The sequence below is a fragment of the Sturnus vulgaris genome, chromosome 9, assembly GCF_052056855.1.
Source record: "Sturnus vulgaris isolate bStuVul1 chromosome 9, bStuVul1.hap1, whole genome shotgun sequence".
In the NCBI taxonomy this organism is placed as follows: domain Eukaryota; kingdom Metazoa; phylum Chordata; class Aves; order Passeriformes; family Sturnidae; genus Sturnus; species Sturnus vulgaris.
In genome coordinates this window covers 8,380,639-8,403,437 of record NC_142251.1, presented here as the reverse complement: position 1 = coordinate 8,403,437, position 22,799 = coordinate 8,380,639, and the positions used below count along the sequence as shown (strand labels likewise).

The 22,799-nt window shown below is 52.6% G+C and overlaps 1 protein-coding gene across 3 annotated transcripts; it reads right to left on the bottom strand.

Moving 5' to 3' along the window:
• Window positions 1-9,397: 9,397 nt before the first annotated feature.
• TAL1 (TAL bHLH transcription factor 1, erythroid differentiation factor) lies at window positions 9,398-21,067 on the bottom strand. Of its 3 annotated transcripts, none has more exons than XM_088169753.1 (5): window positions 20,910-21,067; window positions 19,525-19,573; window positions 17,805-18,233; window positions 16,890-16,981; window positions 9,398-12,513 (listed from the first exon to the last, which is right to left on the bottom strand). In XM_088169753.1, the coding sequence occupies exons 2-5, from the start codon at window positions 19,551-19,553 to the stop codon at window positions 12,095-12,097; spliced, it is 969 nt and encodes a 322-aa protein (XP_088025879.1). In that variant the 5' UTR covers window positions 19,554-19,573; window positions 20,910-21,067; the 3' UTR covers window positions 9,398-12,094. The 3 variants fall into 3 exon arrangements, with proteins under 3 accessions (XP_088025879.1, XP_014727504.1, XP_088025880.1); XM_014872018.2 differs by having other exon boundaries at window positions 19,424-19,573; window positions 20,910-21,028; XM_088169754.1 differs by lacking the exon at window positions 19,525-19,573 and having other exon boundaries at window positions 20,910-21,061.
• Window positions 21,068-22,799: the final 1,732 nt, after the last annotated feature.

The window sequence follows — 22,799 nt, the reverse complement described above, 5'->3', positions numbered from 1 at the left end:
GAGAGAAGAAGGGAAAGGAAAAAAACCCACCTCATCAACCATTTACATGTGAATTTCAACTGTGATGGACAAAAGGAGGAGAAAGGAAAGGCGGCTGGTTTGGTGAGGATGGAAAGTTTCAGGAAATAATTACCTCAGATGCCAGAAAATTAGGAAAAAATATAGGAGAAATAGGAGAAAATTAAAAGTGTAAACTATAATCAGATGTTAAATTGCTTTTCTTCAGCTAATTGAAATTATGTTTTCTCTGCTACCCACCACTCTACCTCTTTCAGATGCTAATCCCTATCAAACATGGACTTACAATTACAAATTCATAGGCATTTTTCCCAGGAGCAGAAATTGCTTTGCCCTGTAACCTCTAAGATGAGGTCTTAATAGGAATTCACGAGCAGTCTCTGGTAAAGCTTCATTAGCTGGAGAGAATAGACAAGGGCAAGTTGCAGCGCTCCCTAACCACTCTAGGGAAAAATTAATTTAAATTACTTTGTAAAGTAACAAGGCCAGATTATGTGTTTCCTTCTTGGATTATTGTTTTCCAACACCCTAATATGCGGGCAGATTAGGTTACTTTGTCTGTCTTGATGGTGGTCCACGCTAAATTGTAATTTATGGAGTGTAGGAGCCTTTGGAAACACTGACCCCTTGGGCCAGAGCTGGATGGAGCCGGGGCACGGAGCTGGCTGGATCTCACCAGGTGCTTGGGGGCTGTTGGGAGACGGGGGAAGTCACCTCCAACACAATTTCAACACAGCCTGGAAGACAATCTCAGCTATTAAAGGTGGCACTCCAGCGTTTCCCTGCTTGAAAACTGATCCAAGAATCTTGCTGCCTTGGGGCAGCTTTAGTTTTGTTTCCTGGGGGCAATACCCTAAGCAATGCCGAGTTCTGTGTTTCCAAGTGCTGGACCAGCATGGAAAACCTCTTCCAGAAGTCCCTCAGCAAAGCTGCTGCATGGGATTGATTCCCAATCAGCTAAAAACTAAAGTGCACCAAAATATGCTGAAAATCAAGCCTGTAGCCCCAGGAGGGGGAGGCTGTGAATTCATACACCCCCTCCAGCCCTTGCCAAGCCTTCCCAAAAAGAGCTATAATTCTCTTCCCCTGGCACCAGGCTGGGTGCTCTTCATGCTGGTGTGGGTTTATGGAGCTTTGCAGAGAGCCAAACGAGGGGCCATGGGAAGATGTGGTGATAAAGCCTTGGCAGAGAGGCTGTGACTCTCCTCAGCACCCTGGGCTGGCAGCTGGACTTCAAGAGGCACTGCCAGCTCCAGGCATTATTCACCTGAGGCTTGTCACACAGAATGGGCCAGTCTGGCTAAACCCTCATGGGATTCGAGCATCATTCAGGGGGGAGACAAAGGGTTCAAAGGGCCTTTGGGCAATAAACAGCACAGATCATCTCAGCTGATTAAATAGGTTCCCAACTGATGTGGGAGTCCTAGGAGACCAGCCTGAAGCTGGGAAGATTTATGGACAGCTACCTGAATTGGAGAGGGAATGTATTGATTTTATTCCTGGCATCTGAAAGGGATCGCTGCTGTTTCTCAGAGCAAAGAGGGCTGGTGAGAGATGCACCAAGACAGAAGGATAGATAGGTAGGTAGAGGGAACCAGGAACAGAATTCCAACCCACCGAATCATTTTCTTGTCCCCACTTACCTGGGGGAAGATAAAAACCCCATTGCACTACTTTCTGCCATTCTCCCATCCAAAACTGCAACACTTCAAAACAAGACTATAAGCCCCAAGGATGCAGGTTTATATCATCCCAGCTGCTGCAGTCACTTGAATTTTTCTCCTCCCCATCAGCAACGCATTGCTGTCCAAGCTCTGACGAATTCTGGACTACCTTTGCTGGTGACAAGTCCTGTGTTTTGATAGCTCAAGGCACAATTAAATGTCTTAAATTGAGTCTTCTTAACTTTGCTGCCTCACAGCAGGCAGGACCAAGCATCCTGGAAGGTAGAGGAGCATCAGGAAAGGCTATGTCCCATGAGCAGGATGCCCTTGCATGCCTGTCTATGTCCCCAAGGGGTAGAGAAGAGCCTGCATTCAGTGGGGCACCCCTGCTCAGCACCATCTGAGGGAAGTGATTTCCTTCTTCCAGTCCCACAGCCTCACTGGGAAAAAGAAAGGGCCCTGGGCAGAGTGAGGAGCATCCCCAATACAGGAGACCAGCCTGAGCATCCTTGAGCTCTGTGCTGCAATCAACCAGAACTCCGCAGCAGGCACCAGCCCTATCTATTTCCATGGTCAGCAGCAGAGGCAGCAGATTTTGAGGTCCTCTTCCTTCTCAGAACCAGGGCTTTTGCCTGGAACATGAAGGGGCAAAAATAGCAGGACCATCGGCAGTAAATGAAAGGAATCTAATAACCTCCACTTCTTTTCAACGAGCTCCAGTTGTTGCTTTACAAGTGTACTCCAATGCCAAACAAAAGCTCCCCTCTCCTTCTCCCTGCCTGCTAAACAGCCTTTTTTATTTCAGCGAGCTGCATCTGCTGGGTGGCAGCCGTGATTACCATAACACAGGGGTAGGATTTGGCCGGGATGCTTCCCCCTCGACTCTACAACAGGCGAGAGCCTTGGGCTGGTAGAAAAATAAAATGAAAAATAAAGGGCAGGGGAAAAAAGATTGAACGCATGAAGTCACTTTTCTGGCTGCCACCCAAGCAAACAGATGCAGGTAATGGAGGAGAGGGGGAAAATCATGTCCTCATCTCCTCAGAGCACTGACTTCTGTTGCTGGGGAAGGGAGTGGGAGGGACATGGAAAGGCCAGAGGGATTTCATGGGAGTCCAAGACCTGAAAAGGGTATTTCTCAGGGTATATTGAAGTCAGGAGAGCTTTTTGGGAACCTTAACAAGTTCCTGAAGCTTTGGAGGCTGCTGGGGCCCCCAGGATGGTGCTGCAGACACACTGAGTACCGTGAGATGGGGACAGGGATCCAGAGCTCCTCCAAGAGGGACAGGATTGATAAGAATGGGCTGAACCATTCCCAACTGTGACAATGTGCTCCAAACAGGCTCCTTTTGGATCCAGCCCTGAACAGGTTTTGAGGACAAAAGGTGAAGACCCCTGATAGATGGCTTTGCCTGGAACTGAGGAGAAGAGGTTGTTTCCAGGACTAGTGGGACATTAATTAGAACTCAATTAATAGCAGGGCATCGGCACAGCCACCAGTGCTCCACTGGGAAGTGTGAGCCTTCACAGGGTCACCTCACCTCTGCTGAAATCCCAGGAGACTCGGCTGCCTGTGCTCCTCTGGCAGAGCCAATGTGGAGCTGGTGACCACAGGCACAGAACCCACTGTCCCCACGTTCCAGGGAGTGGGAACCTGCAGACAGCACAGAGACCTGCAGGGCCTGGCTGAGCTGGGGGGAGCAGCAGCTGTCCCGAGCTGTCTCTCTACCCTTCTACCGCAGAATACAAAATTCTTCAGGAAAATAGCTGCAGTGTTCAAATATAGCGGGTTTAACACAGCGATTGTCGGTCTGCGGTAGCCCCAGGAAGATCTGTAAAGAAGATCTTCTGGTGGAAGAGGGGAAAAGGAGGGAGAGGAATGGACAAGGGGAGAAAGAGAGAAAGGGAGAATGGGGATAGGAGAGAGGAGAGGAGAAAGGAGAAGGACAAGGCAAAAGGAAGAGTGGAAAGGACAGTCTTTAACACACTTTATTTGGAAAACACCGAGAAAACATTTTTATTTATATTATTATTATTAACGAGCCCCGGGGCGGGCGCTGCTCCCGCGGGGCCTCTCGGGGCGGGTGGCAGCGCCCTCTGGCGGCAGCGGCGGGGACGGCCGGGGTGCGTCCGGTCCGGCCGCGGCTCCGCTTCGGAACCGCCCCGGTGCCGCTCCGGTTCCGGCTCCGATTCAGAACTGCCCCGGTTCCGCTCCGGTTCCGGTTCTGCTCCGGCCGTGACTCCGATTCGGAACCTCCCCGGCTCCGCTCCGGTTCTGCCCCGGCTGGGTCTGGGCCCGGCCCGCGGGCAGGAAGCGTGGTGCTGCGGTGGGTTTGATGTGCTGTTTATCTGCGAGCGAGGCTTCCCCCAGAGCTGTTCAAAGGAGGCGGCGCGGGGAGCGCAGCGCCCGCCCGGGCTCGGTGCGGGGCTCGGGTGGGACCCGCCTGGGACCCGCTGCGGGTTCCCCACGGGACGCGGCACTGGGAAGGCATCGGCTGCGAGCTCCTGCTGGAGAGCGGAGCAGCGAGCAGGGCGTTGGCGTTGGCATTGCCAGCGAGGGGACAGTGTCCCCACTGGAGGGGACAGACACGCTCCCGCTCACACCGCCTTTCTGCCTGTCCCTTGGGGTGTGCGGGTGTAGGGCCTTATCCCCATCCCGCGGCACCTGCACGCAGCGATAGAGAGGAGCAGCTCGGAGCGGGATGGAGCAGCTGGAGGGTGGTCCCAGGGACGGGCAGAGAGCCGAGATAGGAGCAACGGGTGCCGCGGCTCAGCTCAGCCTTGCTGCTGCCCTGGAAACACCCCGGGAAAAACATCCAGTACCGGCTTTAAGTGGTTTGGTGCCACCTGACCCAGAAAGGAAAAAATAGCTCAGGGTTTGCAAGGATGAGGCAGGGAGCAGCTTGTGAGTGATTTCTGCGGATGGCAGCCAAAAGCAAAACCACTCTGGAGTTTTGTCTGATGGGGGCAGCAAGCAGGGCGGCGTGCGAGGGGGGGACACATGTGTGAGCATGTCACGGGCTTGGGTGGCTTGAAGACACATGCCTGCATGTCCACATCCATCCCAACGTGTATTTAGGACTGTCTGCAAATGTGCATCCATGAATGTGCCCACGGAAACGGGATGTGCAAAAAGGAGGGTTTGTGTTTGTGCACCGTTACAGTGCTGTGCATTCGTGAGCAAGTCAGTGCACACTCACCTGTCCTGTGCATGGGCAGGTGTTTGTGGAGTGAGTGTCTGTGAGTCCTTGTCACACAGGTGGCTGTGCCGATGTGTCACTGCTAACCCACCTCAGCGATGTCCCACTCTGGAGCCTCATCCAGGCTTGTTCCTCACCTGCTCCCTGCCTCAGCACCAGTTCACCAATTGCACTCCCGGCAAGCACAGAGCCTTCCCCGCCCGGAGCAGGCACTTCCCACCCACAGCATCCACAGTGGCACACTGCTGACTCCATCCAGGATACCCCGCCAGCCTCCAGCTCCCGTTTCAATGCCATTCCTGGGGATGGAGCAGACTGGATGCTCGGAGCAGTGGTGCTGCAATGCTGGATGGTTGCAAGACACGACTGGGACGGTGTTGATGGGTTTTGTTTCAGCTACAGAGGCGTGTGAAGGGATATTTCAGAGCAAGCAAAGTGCTGTGGAGCTGGGACCGTTTTTGTAAAGCATCCTCTTGCTCCCAATTCCCCCCGGGAGCCTTGGATGGGCAGTAGGTGAGACCATGGCTGAACATTTCAGATATGCAGGATGACTTCTCCTCTGGTTTCTGTAGGCTCTGAGCAAGCCCTGGGCAGCAGGGTCCTATTCCTGCCCTAGGGGCAGGTGCTGACAGTGGTGGAAACAGAACAGCTGCAAGATTGGACACATTCCCTTCCCTTCCCTGGGCTTTGGCCATCTTCCCAGCTATACATCTGGAATGGGGCTCTGTTGTTCCTTGCCACAAACACAGGGTGAACACGGCATGCAGGCAGCCACGCTGCTCTAGCCACTCTAGGCTGTGATGCTTGGCATTCTTGGAACCACTCACTCCCGACAAGCCCAGGTCCCACATGAGGAAGGACCACGGTTTGACAGCCCCTCTCACGAAGACCTGCCAACTCCAGCCTGCTTATTTCACGTGATGCAAGCCAGGATGCTCTGCCATGCCCTTCCTGGACATCCTTGGGCATGTCCTCAAACCTCTCCTAGCCCAGTCACCTCCTTCCCCTCTTTCCAGCATTCCCTGAGCTACACCCCGCCAGCAGAAAGCTGCCTGAGCTGAGGAGCACTTTGCGGCTTTGCCGGCCCCTTTGCCAAAAGCCCTTTGCTGCAGGACTCGTTGCCACCTTGGCACGGCCAGATGAAGCTGGTGCCAGGCGGGATTTACCAGAGGGATGGGCAGGGAGAGAAGCCCCCGACCCCACCGCGTGCTGCCGGTCGGGTTCGGCCACGGCACATCAAAGCTCCGGGGCAGCTTTAACCATGCTCCAGACGCTCCCTCCCATTTCCTGCTGGATTCCCGTCTCGCTCCCTGTGCCCGCATCAGCAAAACAGAGTGTAAAAATAGAGGCTGGGCTTCACCAAAACACAATAGTAAATTGTTCCCCGGAAAGGTCATTGGGGCGGCTGAGAATAGCTCCAAGAGCAGGGGAAAAGGAATGTCTACCGGGGGGACAAGTTTGAAAGTGCCTGTTGGAGCCGCCCCCGGGAGGTTTCCTGGATCCCCATCAGTGGTGCAGGTCCTCGCTGTGGCCCCTGTGGTGTCAAAGCATCCTCATCTTCTCCCATCCACCGCTAGCCCTGCTCTCTCATCCCAGTTTTGGGATGGAAACAAAAAAAAAAGAGGAGTGAGGAATAAGGTGAAAGGAGAGGCAGGAGGACCAGAGAGAAAAAACAGGACTGGGAGGAGAGAAAGGATCCTGCTCGCTGCTCATCTCCTTGCTGCGTGTGACAGCGCAGTGTCCCCTGGGCACCGCTGGCCGGCTGCAGCCTTTGTGTGGCGGTGGGAATGGCAGGGATGAGCCCCGGGATGAAGAGCAGAACGAGCAGTCCCAGAGAGCCATAAATTACTCCCTCCTGTTGTCACTTCGCCTGTCACAGTGAACAGGAGAAGCGTTCTCATCGGCTGCCGGGGTGGGAATGTTTGGGTCCCGTCTTTTCCCTGAGCATATTTGATTCAATTATGTGGGAATGCCCTTAATGAAGCAGGTCCTTGCTCCTGGCTTCGACGGTGTTCCCAGGCAGGGCTGCCAGTGCAGGCTGCCCTCAGCATGGCTTTGTCAGAAAAGATGTAATTAAAAACAGATAATGAGGCTGGAAAATAGTAGCTGCTCAAATTTGTACTGATTTTGGGATTTTGTGTTTCTTGTTTCATCAGTTTGGATTAATGCAATCCTCCCACCTTCTCTCTGGTTTTTAATTCAATTTTATCTCAGTGTCAGTCCCTGCTGTTCTCACTCCCCAATGTCATCCATGCACTTGTGAGGGAAATTTTCTGCCCCTGGAAGCCTGAATGTCACTGAGTTCCTGGAACACATTACAAAACTGGATGAACAAAACACCTTTAAATGCACGTGTTTCAAGTTCATGAAGAAACTGCTATTTGCCAGGAAATTTCCTACCCTACAGACCAGAACGCTCAACACCTTGTAGTGCCACCAGTGAGAGCTGAGCCCCAGCACTGTCCCAGCTGAGGGCAATGCCACCCATGACACCCAGGCTGTTTCTCTCCTGCTGCACCAGTCCCTTCCGTGCAGTGACAACCAGGACTTTAGGGTGCTTTCCCCAGCTTTCTTTTCTGTTTTGCATGAACAGAGAAAGAAACGGGTTGGGTTGTGTTTTTTCCCCATATATTTGAATCCACAGAGCATTGCACATCACCCTTTGAAACACGATTGTGAAAAGAAATTACCATTTGATGAGAAATGAATTAAATTTGCCATTGGAAGACAAGAATGGGAAGGGCTTTCAAAAATTACTTTTCAAAAGAAACATAATGATGAATTATGAATGTCAGCAGGTGAATGTCTGCTACCTTCTGTGACATTTGCATTCTGGTGGCCAAGCAGCAACAAGGTCCAGATGCTCAGGAGAAAAAGATGCTGAAAGAGAGATACTTCTTCCAGCATGGCCAACATGAAGCCACCACCTGGGGACACAACCCTGGAGCCTGTCCCAGCAGAGCAGCACCCAGGGTCTCCCCACCACCGGGGTCAATCAGGAGTGATGCACATTGACCATCCCACATGGAGCAGGTGCCACTGGAAGCGTCTCAGCCCTTTCCATAGATTATAGAACCTATAAATGTGCACAGAGTTGTTTGAAGCCTTCACCCTGCAGGTGTTTTTCCCTTAAGAATGTTTTTTCCTTTGCTGGTTGCAAAATACGTGTGGCCATCAAGGATGTTTTACTCGAAGAAAGCAAAAAAAGCAGAAGGTGAAAGGAGAATTGTCTGGGCAATGGAAGGAGGAAGGGAGAGAGGCAGGAGGTGGGAGCCAGAGATAACCGGTGAGTGAGCTATCAGCTCTTGCTGGGCTGGCAGCAGAACAGGAGACAGGGGTTAAACCAGATGTACAGCCATGATCTCCCAACTCCAGATAAACACCCAGCAGCCACACACTGCTCACTTTGCCCCACGCCTTGTCCCAGTGCCTGGGATGAAACCAGCCCAGTGCTGGCTATGGAGGGGACACCCCCATGTCTCTCCTCTGGTGGAGACCTGGGTGGACAGGGCTCCCTGCACCCCCAGGGTGGAGCCTGAGAAAGGGTCCCCTCTTCCATCTGGGGGAAATTCCACCCAGAAACCTTAAAAGCAAGCATTGGCTCCCAGGCTGCTGGGGAGGAGGGGTTAGCAGCTAAACTCTTGTGGGGAGGCTTTAAAAAACCAAGAGATACTTGAAAGGGTTTGTTTAAATATCAGCAATGACTCTGTAATTAATAGAAATTACAGACAAGAAAATACTTGTGGTACCATTCCTGCTCATCTGCTCTATGCTCTGTATGGTGTCAGCCACCATCAGCAGTACAGTGCTGTTTATATAAATGATATAAATAAGAGATATAGATATGTATAAGATATATATAAACATAAGATAGATAGATAGATAGATAGATAGATAGATAGATAGATAGATAGATAGATAGATAGATAGATAGATATTTAAAAACATACATATGTTCAGGGAATCACTTAGCCTGTTAACACTTCCTAATTAGTGCTGTGTATTTTTAAAAGCACTTATGCACGTGGCTGTGATAATTTCTTTCTAAAAAAAAGAGGAATTACTCTCACTGCCTGTTAAATCATGGCCAAATGCCTGCCATGGTGCAAAGGGAAGTAGCATGGCCCCCAGCAGCCCCTTCCTTTCACAGCCAGCCTCGCCAAAAGAAGGGAAAAGGCCACTGGAGCTTTTGGGGGGACCTGCAAATGACACGGGGGGTACGGTGGGGGTGGCTGGTAACGCTCGCCTGCGGCGGGGCATTGCTTCATCGCCCGCCTTCCTTCCTGCCGGCCCCGAGCCCTTCCTCCCGCCCAGGCTGGACGGTGTGAGTCAAGCAAGAAAAAAAAATACATTAGCAGATCCTTTTGCAACGTTTTTTGCTGCCCGTTTATGTTTTTGGCTGGTTGGGAATGGGCCACCCTGGCTTCTTGCCCCCACAACCCTCAGGGATAAAAAAGCACACTAATGATGGATGCAAGTGGTGAGGTGGGACAGAGGCAGACAGCGAGTGGAGGCTGCTTTGTAAAACTTTATTTAGAAATATTCTTGATATATTCATTATATATATATATTTATATATACACACACATTACAACAAATGTGTTTTCTAAATAGCACATCCACAGTGGGTTGAGACTCAGGGTACCAGGTCTGGTTACTTCATTTCTGCAGAAAAAATGCAGAAATCCAAGGGGAGTGTGGCAGAGAAAGGGATGGGGCCGAAAAAACCAAAATTCGTAAGGCAGGAATTCACTCACACGGTACAACATTGCCCCAGCGCGCTGTTTCCAACAGGAATGATGGTGATGGTCCACACAGCGAGAGATGAAGCAGGCAGGAGGAGAGGTGGGCAGAGGAAATGTACCATTCAAATCACAATTAAAGTACAACTGTACATAGCCCGGGGGACCTGCAGCACTCCCTGCAGGAGTGTGTTTGCCTGGGGGTGTTTGGGGGTGCTGACAAGGTTGTACCATTTTCCCAACTGTTCAACTACTGAGAAGATATAAACAAGAAGTAATGGATATGTGTGGAATGAGGAATTTCTGAGTATCGGTGAATTTTTATTTTTTTCCATGTGACAGTTTAATAGCAAGGGTGTAAAACCCCCACATTCCCCATGCAGGGTTATTTGGGAACCAGGAACGGCTTTATCTGTGTGACAGCACCCCCTTACCCCCCCCGAGGCCCCCCTGGCAGCTCCCTCTGCTTTCCTCTCCTACCCCTGGCACCAGTACCAGTCCAAACCTCTTCCTCAGCATCGCTTCCTCACCTGCCAGCTCCTTCCCTGGCCCAGCCCTCCAGGTACCCCCCTCTAGTAAAAACCCCCGTGCACAGGCAAATCAGACTCAAGAATGTTCCTCCTTTTCCCCAATTTAAGATGAGGGAGATTGGTGCTTTCCAAAAATTTGGGGGCTATGCTGGAAATCCTTGCATGGGCCAGGATCCCTTCCCAGGCGACTAATTCCGCCTAACATGCCAAGCCACATGCCAGACTCTTACCTAATATTTACAAAGAGGCATCAAAACCAAGCAGGGATGGAAATGACAGGGCTCTGAATTAAGCCTGGATGGGCTTGCAGACACCCACTCAAATTCTCTGTGTTCCCTTGTACCTCAGCATCCTTGGGAAGGCACGAGTGTGGTGGAAGATGTGCCCACTCAGAAAGATTTATTCCCTTCCAAAGGATGTTTGTGTGTGGGTTTGGGGGTTTTTCCTACTGTATCACGGTAGAGATTTCTGTGCCTTGGCATCTCTGCAGAGGGAGAGGATGGGTTTGGGGCAGTGTCTCCATCAGGCCTCAGGAGATGGGGTGGTGGGAGGTGGGTCTGACGCAGCAGTGATGGCACAGTGTGGATCTCAGCTCCCAGCCACCACAGCAGCAGCCTCCTGCTCCCCTGTCCTCCTGTTTCCCAAACATCCTCCTGGGGGGCAGCAGGAGCAGAGCATCAGCTCAGTCACAGAGCTCGGTTTTGCAGCAGTTTGAGCACTCAGGAATGGAGGCTAATCCCACCTCTGGTTTTACTGCTTCCCCACAAGATTCAGAGAGGCTGTGGACTCCCACCAGCCTTGACAGGTGAGGGCCTTCCTAACACCAGAATAAATCCAGCACTATTGTCCACACTGTGGGCATTGGCACAGCTGAACCACCATTTTCACACAATAAAACAAAAAAATTCAAAGCATACCATCAAAAAACCTTTTTATAACCCTATGTACACGCACACTGTTGATACATCATTGACTCCTTTTGCCCTTTTTTTTTTTGATTTTTTGAATTTAAAAATCCCCCAGTCCAAAGAGATACTTCACTAGCAAATATTTTCTTCCCTTATCAACTCTGAAATTCATCTTTCTTGAGAGAAGCTCTGGCCCCACAGAAATCACTGGAAAAACTCTAGGCGATCACAGCAGGTTTGAAATTCGCCTGCTGAGTGTTACCAGCAGAAGGATCAGGGACTGGGAGGGTGGTAGAAAACACCTATGTACCTTTTCATTCAGTGGATACTGCATGACAGTGTTAAACAGAAGTAATCCCATGTCATAAATACAAAAAGCCCAAACAATCCAAAATTAGATAGAAGAGAAAGGAAGAAAGGGAAGGGAAAAAAAAAAAGAAAGAAAAAAAGAAAGAAGGAGAGAAAAAAGAAATAGTCTAAATCCTTTTAATAGTTCTTTTGCTGAGGGTATTTTTTCACCTCTTTAAGAAGATACAGTCAAAAGCTCTCAGACAACAGGAATGTGTGGCCAAGCTCCTGCTCAGACCAGCTGGATGTGCCACAGGCTGGAGAAGTGCTGCAGCACTGGTGTGATGCAGCAGCTTCCAGCAACACGTGGAGCTGGAAAGCGCCGGTGGCCTCCGTGGGCAGTGAAAGAGGAGTTCCATGCCTCACCCAGATGACTGTTTGAAAAGAGACGGTCACCAAGTGGTCTGAAAACCCTCTAAACGCTGGAGAGGCGCCAGCCACGTCTCCTTCCCCTCCTCAGAGTCCCATCCCGAGCAGTTCTGTACAACGAAGATGACTTCAGCGCTCTTCTTCTTTGTACGGTCACGTACCTAAACCCCGAACGTCCATCTGGGCTGGTCTTGTCCTCAGCCAGCGGGGCTGGGGAGGGTGGGCAAGGCAGAGTCACAAACCCCACAAGTTCCAGCAGCGGCACAGCCAGCCTGGCCTCTGCCCCGTGGCGCCTCGGGGGCAGTGTGAGGGTCATCACCGCTGTGCCGTGCCTTCTACGGGCAGCATGGCGTGGTGCAGGCTCCGCGTGTGCTTCGAATCCAGAGCCTCGTGCTCTTCCGTGAAGCTGTCCGGGCTCGCCGCTCCGTCCAAAGAGCTTCCACAGCTGGAGTTGGGAGACAACATGTCCTGCAGGAGGTCTTCCTGGACTATCCCCGAGTCTTTGTTCACTTTGCCCCTTTGGTTTCCTTCTTCCTCCTGGTCGTTGAGCAGCTTGGCCAGGAAGTTGATGTATTTCATAGCCAGGCGCAGGATCTCGTTCTTGCTGAGTTTTTTGTCGGGCGGGTGTGTGGGGATGAGCTTGCGCAGCTCTGCGAAGGCCCCGTTGACGTTCTGCTGCCTCCACCTCTCCCGGCTGTTGGTGAAAATGCGACGGACCACTTTCGTGTGAGGACCTGCAATTCCAACCACGCAGAATTAGGAGCTGGGCTCAACAGGCCAGGTATTACTTTGCTGGATAGGTCAGTGCCTTGCAAATTAACGAACTGACTAATTTTAGTGAGGTTTAATCTGCAAGGCAGTGAAACAAAAGTTTCCAGCTAAGTGGAAGCTGACCCCAGGAGCTGAGAAAGCTGTAACTTCTGTTCAATCCAGTGGAAGGGAAAAATGGAGTTGCATCTCTTTGGATATCTCCTCAGATATCTACATTCACCTCTCCAAGGAAGAAGGCCATAATATGTGTGCAGAAGGCTGCTATAATTTTAGGGTATCTCAACTCATTAAGGGTAACTCAGCAACAATGATCCTATTAAAAGTTTATCTCACTACATGGCTTTATTTTCTACCCCAAAATTGTCTAAAGGACACACCATTGGGACGGGAAGAAATTAGCTTGAGCAGAGGCTTTGACAACCCTGAGATTCAGAGGTCTTCCCTGTTGAGAGAAACCATTTCATTCAGCCCTCTGAATGAAATGGAGTGGTGGGATTTGTCCCATAGCAATGAGGACAGGACTGAGCCACAGAGGGAAGGCAGTGTTCTGATGGAAGGCTGATCACAGGTGAGGATGGAACAGTTTCACAGCTGGCCTGAGGGCTGCCTGCTCTCTCTCCTCGTCACTGCCACAGGCCAAAAACTCCCTCTGACACTAATTGGAGAAGAGACTCCAAATTGCTAGAAGTGTCCATTTGACCTAATTACATGTAATCTCCAATTACACCTTGAAAATTTACAGCCTTGAAATTTTGCAGTTTCTGAGAGGGGAATGCTACACAGGATGAAGGCACAAAACACACCAATTCTCCTTTCAGCACATCAGGGCAGCTCCTGGTGTACATGAGGAACGCTTTTCTCTGTGCCAGAAGAGACCCAAAAGCACTTCTACTGAAAAGTACTGTTCTGCAGGAGCAACAGTGCTGCAAATCAGGATTGCAGTCCTGGGGTCCATGGAAACCAGCTCACATGAGGGAACACTACCCTAATATGCTTTTAATATTACATCCTTCCCATCATCTCCTCCAGGAGACACGAACAATGGAAGGTCACATCAATCTCATGAAAGTCTGGAAGAATGACCAGGGTAGAAACTCCCGTGGGATAGGAAGCATCACATACAATGAAAACCATCACAGAGTGGGAAGCAAAGGCTTGCTTCTCATATTGGTGAGATTGATCCCGAAGGACTGTGGAATTCCCATTCTCCCCATGTCTCTCCTGTATTCTCCACTCTGAGACACCTGCCTAACTTCTCCCTCCAGGTGGAAACAGGTCCCTGGCTTTGGTGAGCAGTGTAAATCACAGTTTTAACGTTACCCAGTGGAACCAGCAACCCAGGGCACAATTAAACACCTTTATTCTTTTCTAGAAAAACTCTTGGCTGCCTTGGCTGTGGCACAGGAACCAAAAGGTGTGACTTTTTATAAGTACCCCTGTCGGGCTGTACCACAGCAAATCCCACTTTGCACAACAGGAGAAGTGGAATCCCTTGCTCCAGCTGATCAGATACCATCAAGCTCTCCTCCTTCAGGGGAAGCTGAGTCCCTTCAGGCCAGCACACCACACAGAACACCCTGCACTGCAGGGTTTGCATGGGGACACACTCTCAAGCAGCCAGATTAAAGCTGCCAGCTTCTCCAGTGTGTGAGCAGCCACACAACTCACTCCTCCTCACGGTGTGCTCAGAGATAGGAGTCCCCTAAAACCACAAACAGCCCCTGGGACAAGCTGGGGGATGTAGAAATGACAAACACCTCTCTGACCTCTAAGATTCCAGTGTGATGCTTTAGTAAAGGCAATATTCACCCTTAAACAGCACCTAATTCCCTTTGTATGAATTAATGTGCCAGAGCTCATGCAAAGGGAAGGTTCCTTGTCCCTGATGTGCACAGCCTAGCTATGCCAAGGACTGTGGGGAAGGTGACAGGGACCAAAGGGACCTCAGCAGCATTGCTAATTAAGCAGTGAAGAGTGTGCTACCTCCTACTAAAATACTATGACATTTTTAACACTTTACTGATTTTTGTGCTCTTTCCAGACAAGACAAAGCAACTGGTCTTAAATCCAGAGAGAGATGGAGCTTAAGAGCTATTTACTCCCATAAGGGTATGAGAAATAACCCCATCTTGGACAATGCTCATTAAAAAAAAATCCTCAAGAGACTTTCATTCTTCAAACATGTGTCTCTGTTCACTGAAAGTTGATGACTAAAAGGCATCTATTCATAAATTGGTTAGAAATCAGAAAAAAAACCCAAACCTGTTCATTTTCATCCACGGGCACCCAAATTAAGCTTCAGTATATAAAACAAATTCTTACACCGCTCAAATTCTTGATATCTGCACCAACTGAATTAAACATATCTTCTAGAAAGAGATCAGGTTTTGGCCAAAACATGTCAAGCAATGGAGGAAATTAAAATGCCCCATAGCTGTGTTATAATAGAAAATCTATTTCTCATAAAAATACTTGCACCATAATTAATTCAAGCAATCGGATGAGAATATTTGCCTAGGTTTTGTTCTAATAAATTGACTGATGCTTTTAAAATTGTAATTAGAAATATGAGGAAAATTAATAAAAATATTATCTTCCAAAGTTCCAGGACATACTTTTTTAGAGATACTTTTTTGCATTTTTATCTACACTTCCAACTATTTTTAAATAAGATATTAAATGGGAAAAAATTTCCATAAAATAGATAAAGAACTACTTCCAAAAACCCCACCACTTATTCTCTCACAGAAAAAAACACAAAGTGTCTGACAAGACTTTCCTGCCCTTGTGTAGCCCCCAAGAGCTGAGGACCCTCAAGAGTGATGCTCCTGTGTGCCATGGATGTCACTCAGCAGGTGACATTTAGAGCAATAAGCAAAGTCCCTCAGACCACACAGATGCCTCAGCATGGGATGTACACCCCTACAAATTGTTCCTGTTTAGAAAACACAATCTCATACCCTTTTTCCCCCTAAAAAATTTTGAGTCCAATCCTGGAAATTCACATGAACCAGAACCTGCAAGATTGGGCCCAATCTGTACACCTGCTTCAAACCACATGTTCAAGAACTTGGTTCAACCAAGTATTTCTGTAATCTTTAATACTTAATTTAATAGCAAGTCCAAAGCTTTAGTCAGGCACGGAGGTTTGATGGACTTTTCCCAGTCACTGCTAAGCCTCAGAATCAAAACCCAGACAAAAAGCCCTTCTTGTGCAGGGCTGTAACATCCCCTGTCCCACGGGGCTGCAGTCTGAAAGGACCAGGGGGGCAGACAGTGGGGAGAGACGGGCTGATTAATGCAGATAATACCCTGCCATTTCGGGATGCTGCTTTAGACCGATGCAGGTTATGATTTGATCTTAGATTAGCTGGGTAGAAGGAAAGGGACAGCTAGCTGGAAAAAAGGAAAATTAATTGTCCAGCAATTGAAATACAGTGTTTACAATTGCTAAAGAGAAAACACATTTCAGTGAATCTCATGGGTACAGGCTATCCACTCCAGAGATAAACAGGCCGACCTTGCACGTGCAAATTGTTCTTGCAAGTGTCCCTTTGGGTGGGCAGCATCCAGTGGGCAAATACCCCCTTGCAAATATCCCACACCCCAAGCCTGCTGCCAGGAACAGGCAGCAGATCCTACCCTGCTCTCTCCCTGCCTTCCATTCTCCAAAATCATCCTGCGGCTCCAACAGGGATGCCCGCACCGGGGATCTCTGCTGAAACAACAGAATGCCGCCTTCCACATCTCCTCCCCGGCTGTGCCACGGGATATTTCTCCAGGGCAGACGGGAACAGTGTGTGGATGTATACGGAATTAAGGGACTCGCCACGATCCCCCCGTGCCGCTGCAGAGCTCAGCACAGGGTTAGGTCTTTGCTGCTAGGCGGTTTAAAGGCAAGGTTATCCTTTCTGCCCAAGGCTGTGGTCTGCAGTGCGAACACCTCCTGGCTGAAAGGGTTTATAGATGAGACATCTCATTGCAACGGCCCTGATCTGCACTTCAACAAAGGCTTATATTTATTGTCTTCTTTCGGATTTAATCTCTAAGCAATTTGCAGAATGGGGATGTAATTAGCCGCAGGCTGAACTGCATCACTGGGTGCTGGGTGAAGGCAAACTCACCGAGCACGCTGCTGGGGACTGCTGTGGGCTCCGCTTACCGGAGAGCCGCCCTGACTCCCTGGACATCCTACTCGCGTTTTACGGTTTGGGGGTTTAGTCCTTTTATAATTTGGGGGTTTAGTACCATAGTGTGGCATAGTGCAGGAACTCTCCCTTCTCGGCAGATGGAGACCACCACCCCCCCAAAAGGCGGCGCAGAGGCGAAATTCTCTCACCGTCGGTGATCTCCATCTCGTACGGAGAGGGTCTCCGCTTCACCCGGTTGCTGCCGTACATGGAGAAGGAGTCCGGTTCGCCGAAAAACCCGCTGCAAAGAAAGGCAGACAGGCCGTGAGGACACACCGACATCCCCCCGGCCCTGCCCATCAGGGGGGCTGCGTCCGGGGCCGGAGGGAAGCGGAGCTGCTCCGTGACCTCGCAGCGAGCTCACGGCTCACGAAGCCGAGCCGAGGTCGTGCGGTGACACCACACGCAGCCAGCCGGGGACACGCAGCAAGAGACGCCAGCCCTGTGTGGGCAGGGGAATGTGAGAGGCGTGAGGCGTCCCGACTTGCGGCTTAGGGCAAAATCCCCCCTACTCCCACGACTTTGTGCTCCCCCACAGGTACACCCGGCACGTCGCCCCGGGCTGGGTCCGTAGCGCAGCTTTCCCTGGAGGCGAGGCGGGGTCCGTCCTCGCACACCTCCCGGGCTGGCTCAACCCCTGTCAGAGCCTCTGCTGGCCCTTTCGCTAATTTGCTGGACTCGTCGTGAACAGAGAGAGCCCGGGGAGCTCGGAAGAGCTGAACCGGTTCTCGTCCGTTTATTGTCCTTCGCTCTGCCCAGGACTTTACCACCGCAATTTTTTTTTTTCCTTCGAGGAACGAGTTTTTCGTTTCTTTTTTTGACTTCTCCCCCCGCCTCCCTTTCTCTCTTTGCAAAGTTGCGCGCAAAAACCTGCGATGATTGAGCGACGAGCCCCGCGCAGAGGAAGGGATACTGCTGCTTCTGCCCCCGAATCTGCGCGGGACAGCCCTGGGGGAACTGCTCCGGGATGGGATAGGATGGGATGGGATGGGATGGGATGGGATGGGATGGGATGGGATGGGATGGGATGGGATGGGATGGGATGGCACGGGGGAGACACGGACCTGTTGATGGTGGCCAGCGGCTGGCCCAGGTTGTAGAGCATGGCCCTGCCGGGGGGCTGCAGCGGGAGTGCGGGGGGGCTCAGCTGCACCATGCGGGCCTCGCAGGCGGCCTCGGCGGCGCGGCACGGCTCGGCTCCCGGCGCTCTCTGCATCGCCTCCCCCGCCGCCTCACGGCTTTTTATGTCCAGGGAGCCCCCCCGGCGCACCAGCTCGATGACGGGCACAGGGGCGGCGGGGGGCCCGGGGGAGGGCCGGCCCGCCTCCTTGGCCGCCCCGTTGAGCAGCAGCTGGGGGTCTGCCGGCGCCTCCATGCCCCCGCGGCTGCTCTCCGGCTCGCTCGTGGTCTCCGTTTCCGAGTCGTGCCGCCGGGCGGGGCGGGCATCGCGGGGGTCACTGGGGGGCGGCGGGGCGGGCGGCCTGTCCATCGTCCTGCGGAGAGAGACAGCGCTCAGGGGGGCCCCGCATGGGGACCCGGGGGGGTTTCACCCCTCCGCGAGCACCGTCCCGACGGGGAGAGGGGGGTGGCTTCGGGGCTTAGACCTCGTCGGTGAGAAACGGGGGAGTTCCTGATCACCCCAAATAATTTCGAGTTTGCTGGCGGGACCGGGGTGGGTCTGTGGGTCCACCCTGCCGAGCCGTGCGGTGTCGTGACGTCACGGGGCGCCCCGGCCCTGCCGTGACGTCACGGAGCCTGGCGGAGCGGCGCTTTGACGTCTCCCAGCGCCCCGGTCCCGCATGGTGGGGACGGGACGAACCCCCCCAGGCTCCCGGAGCCTCGTGGGGATTCACATCGGCACCGTCGGCGCGGCTGAGCAGCGAGGGGGCTCGGGTAGCGCCGCCGAGGGCGCGGATTACATCGTGCGGCCAAAATACGGCGGAGGCTCAGCGCACAGCCCCGCTTTTCTCGGGGTGTTTATCCCCGTTTTGGGATCCCCGGCGGTGTTTGCTACCCGGCGGAGCCAGCCCTGTCTCGGCCCGGCCTGCCTGTAGCGGCCTTAGCCTCATGGGCGGCCCCTTCACCTCCTATGATTATCTTTTATTGTTATTTATAAGCTATCGAAATATACCTGAAACCGCTTTTTGGGGGAGAGGGGGTTAAACCAGCCCCTAACGGAGTCAATTCCCTGCGCATTCGCTACCGCAGGAAGGAGGAAGGGGCCCGGCCGCGGCCGCACACAGCATTGTCCCCTTCTCCCACAGAACAAATGCTGTCGCGACAGGGCACCTCGCGCCGAGGGCAGACTGCTACATCGCGATTATTTCTATGCTTTATCTCCCACATATAGCCTCGTTTGTTTTCGGATTTTTTATTTTTGGTTGATTGATTATTCTTTTCTATATAAATAAGGAGCTTAACGGAGCAGAGAGCTGCCACCCATCCTTCTTGCTCCCTTTTTTATTTCATTTTTGATAGGCTGAGTGGCGAGAAAAAAAAAAAAAACCAACATTTTTTTGGGGCCATATCTCACTATCTCGCTGGAAAATAAAATTTAAAAAATTACAACCACCCAACCTAAAGCACAAATTCTCTGCCTTCCCTCCGGCCCCCTTCCCGCCAGTCCTCTAGAAAGAAAAATCGAATTGCCTATTCCGATATTGTATAGGAAGAGATTACTCACATGTGTCATATTTAAGTAGGGACACCGCAAGTCTCTCCTGTTTCAACAAAAGCGCTCTCAGTGTCAGGCTGAATTTACTCCTCCCACCTCAAGGTACTTACGACTTTACAGAGAGGAAGGACACCCGCATCGGGATAAAACTGCTAAATCCTGGGAGGAAGAGAAGGGGGGGAGAAAAAAAAAAAAAAAGGAGAGGGTGGATCTCGTGGGTCCGGATTGCCAGAGATCAGTGGAGGGAGAAAGCTACAGGGGAGAGGGAAGGAGGGGACAGCACCCCGGGGAGGCCCCTGTGAGAGGGGACAGCGGCCACCCCCGGGTCCCCCCCCGCCGCCGCCGGGAGCCGCCGCCTCGCACATGGGGCCACAACGAGCGACGGCCATGGCCTGGCGTGGAAAAATAAATAAACACAGAAAAAAAGGCGTGAAAAAAAGCGCCCTATATTTGGGGCGAATTGGGCGGTTTTTGGACACATTGCAAGCCCGGTCTTCCCGGGAGGAAATCACAGACGGGGCAGGACACGGGGTTGTTTTTCTCCCGATGGGCTCGCACGAAGCGGCGGCGGCGGCGGCGTTTCTCCCACGTCCGGCTGGAAAATTTAATTCCTAAAGGGGCAAATTAAATTCCTCAAGGGGCCGGTTACCGGCCGTGCTCCCGGCCGAGAAATCGCGACAGCGGCACAGGGCCGGCGGCCGAGTGAGCCCGCTCCCCGCCGCCCAGCGACGAGAAGGGGAGGCCGGTTAACCCCGCCAACGAAATCACGAAAAATTAGGTTTTCCCCTTCGTGAAAAAAAAAATAATCCCGATGGTGTCTGTTCCCGTATTTGTTAAAAACGAAATACGCAAAACCGCGAAGATATCAGCAGAATTTTGCCTTAAATTGGGGTGGTTTCGTTTAGAAAAAATGGAGGGGGGGCATTAAATCCCCGCCCGCTGGTTTCTGCTCCGCAAAATCCTTTTGTTTTCCAGCAGCCGATCGGCAGGAAATTTCCAACCCGAAAGTGCACCTTTGCCGCCGGCCCTTTGTAGGGAAATCGCCCCAAAGCGAAGGGGCGGCAGGGAGCGGGATATCGGGGATCCCCTCTCAGGGAGAAGCGCTCAGGTTCTGGCTGTCGGCCGGGCCGTGTGCTGGTGTTTGTCCCTGGGGAGGGGCCGGGGGAGCGGGGCCCGGTGGGCGCTTCGTCCCCAGCGCCCCACAGCCCGTCCCGGCCGCCGCCTCGCTGCCGCAGCCCGAGGGTCCCGGGGCGGCGGGGGTGCCACACCCCACAATTTCAAAGAGTAAAGTGTATTTTCCTCCTCACCGACCCCGCATCAAAGAATAAAAAAGATTAAAACCCAACCGCGGAAAAGATTTTGTGTTTCTTCCCCTGTCTCTCATGTGGGGCAGAAGCCCCCCAGAGCTCGCTCCCTGCCCTCCGGAGCCCCCCAAAACCACATCCTGCCGTCCCCAGCGCCCAGACTTCTGCAGAGCCGATTCCTCTTTACTCACCATTTGCTTTTCATTGGGAAAAGTGAGTGGAGCCATTTTGTGGCCTACGCATCGCGGCTATATTTGTAGTAAGTGTTGGGTGGCTTCAGCTGGGTAGGCTCTAATTCCACATCACGTCCAGTTTCCTATTTAGTATGGAGAGCGGAACACTACTGCAATGTGGCCGAGAGAGATAAAACCCCAGCAGTGGCCCGCCTGCCCTGATAAGCTTCTAAACCCATTATTTATGAAATGATTCATTATTATTTGGCAATTTTATCGAAGGAAAGCGGAAAATTATTGCAGGGATATGCATAGGAATAACTCCGGAATGCATGCCTTCTAGCTTTTTATGTGTGTGTGCTTAGATGCTCTTAAAAAGACACTGCAAAAAAAAAAAAAAAAAAAAAAGTAATAAAAAATTGCACTGTGGCTGCTTGCATCTGAATAGCGATTCTTTATTTTAGTCCTCTTGGAGGTTATTATGCCCCTGGTTGTTGTTTTTTTTTTTTCTTCTTTTTTTTTTTTTTATCATTATTAAATATGGAACACCTACTCCGTTCTTAATTAAATTTAATGAGCCAAAATAAATTGTTGGAGATGTTGAGAGAGGGGGAAAGGGTGTGGGCTGCTTTGGGACAAGAGGAGGTAAATAAAGCACACCGAAAGGAGATGTTTTGGAAAAAAATGGCCCCATCCCCAGCCTTTCTCCCCCGACACTGTGTATTTTTGCTGAAGGGCTGAATTGGGGCGAGCTCCCTGTCTCGTCTCCCGTTCTGGGCTGGGAGGAGACCGAGCATCCCTGCCGAGCTGAGGGATGCTGGGGACTGTGAGCAGAGCGGGTACCGAGCCGGCACCTCTCGTCCTCGAGAAATGTGGGATGTGAGCGGCGGGCCCTGGAGGAGAGAGGCTTGGGGGAGGCAGAAAAGGGCCTTGGCTCGCCCCATAGCAATGCGGGGCAGCCAGCGGGGCTGGAGCTCGGGATCGGATGCGCGCCCCGTCGGGGCAGGAGCTCAGCCAGGCCGTGGCGAGCTCGGGACCGGGCGGACCGGGACGCCCGGCCTGGCCAGAGCCGCCTGCCCCCGGGGCGGATCGTGGGGACGGCAGCGGGCGGTTGCGGGGGTCGCGGTGCCCTGAGCGGGGATCGCAAAGCGACGGGACGCGTGAAACCCTCCCCGAAATGCCAGTGGCTCCCGGCATGCGAAGGGGAGGCAGGAGCCGCTGGAGGGTCCCAGATCCGCTCCTCCGGGCATCCACGGGTAGCGCGGCCCTAAAGGCAGCGGCGGGAGCGGGTTTGGAGAGCTCGGGGATCGGCCAGTGCGGGAACCCGAAAATCAACGAAATCACCCCCGGCATGGAGCGGGATGGAAGGGGCCCGGGTTGAGCTCCTCCCTGGACACCCCCGGTCCCCTCTGCGGGGCTTGGGCCAGGCGGCGGCCCCGGGGCTTGGGGAACAAGCGGCAGCGAGGCCCGGCAGCACCTGCCGTGGAGTGGGGGGACGAGCCGGGGTGCGGGGGTCGCTATTGTCTCCCCGCCACCTGCGCGCCCTCCCGCAGGGGGAAATGCCGGAGCTGTTATTCTTCCTTTCACTCCTTCCCGCTCTGGACGCGGCCGTGGGAGAGGTTTCCACAAGTGCCGGGCGCTGCCCGCGGCGCACGGCCGGGGCCGGGGCCGTGTCCCGGGCGGCAGGAGCCCGCACGATGCCGGCAGCGTGCGTGGGGCGGCGGGGCACGGACGGTCACGACGCGCCGGAGAGCCCGCCGTGCCTCCCGCCAGGAAACACGACCATTTTCGAGCCGGCTCCTCTCACCAACAGGAAGCGTTAAAGATAGAACAGCCGGGGCTGGGCGGGGGAGATTAGGAAGCCGAGCATCTTCTGAGCACCGAGGGCTGCTGCGGGGCCATTCCCAG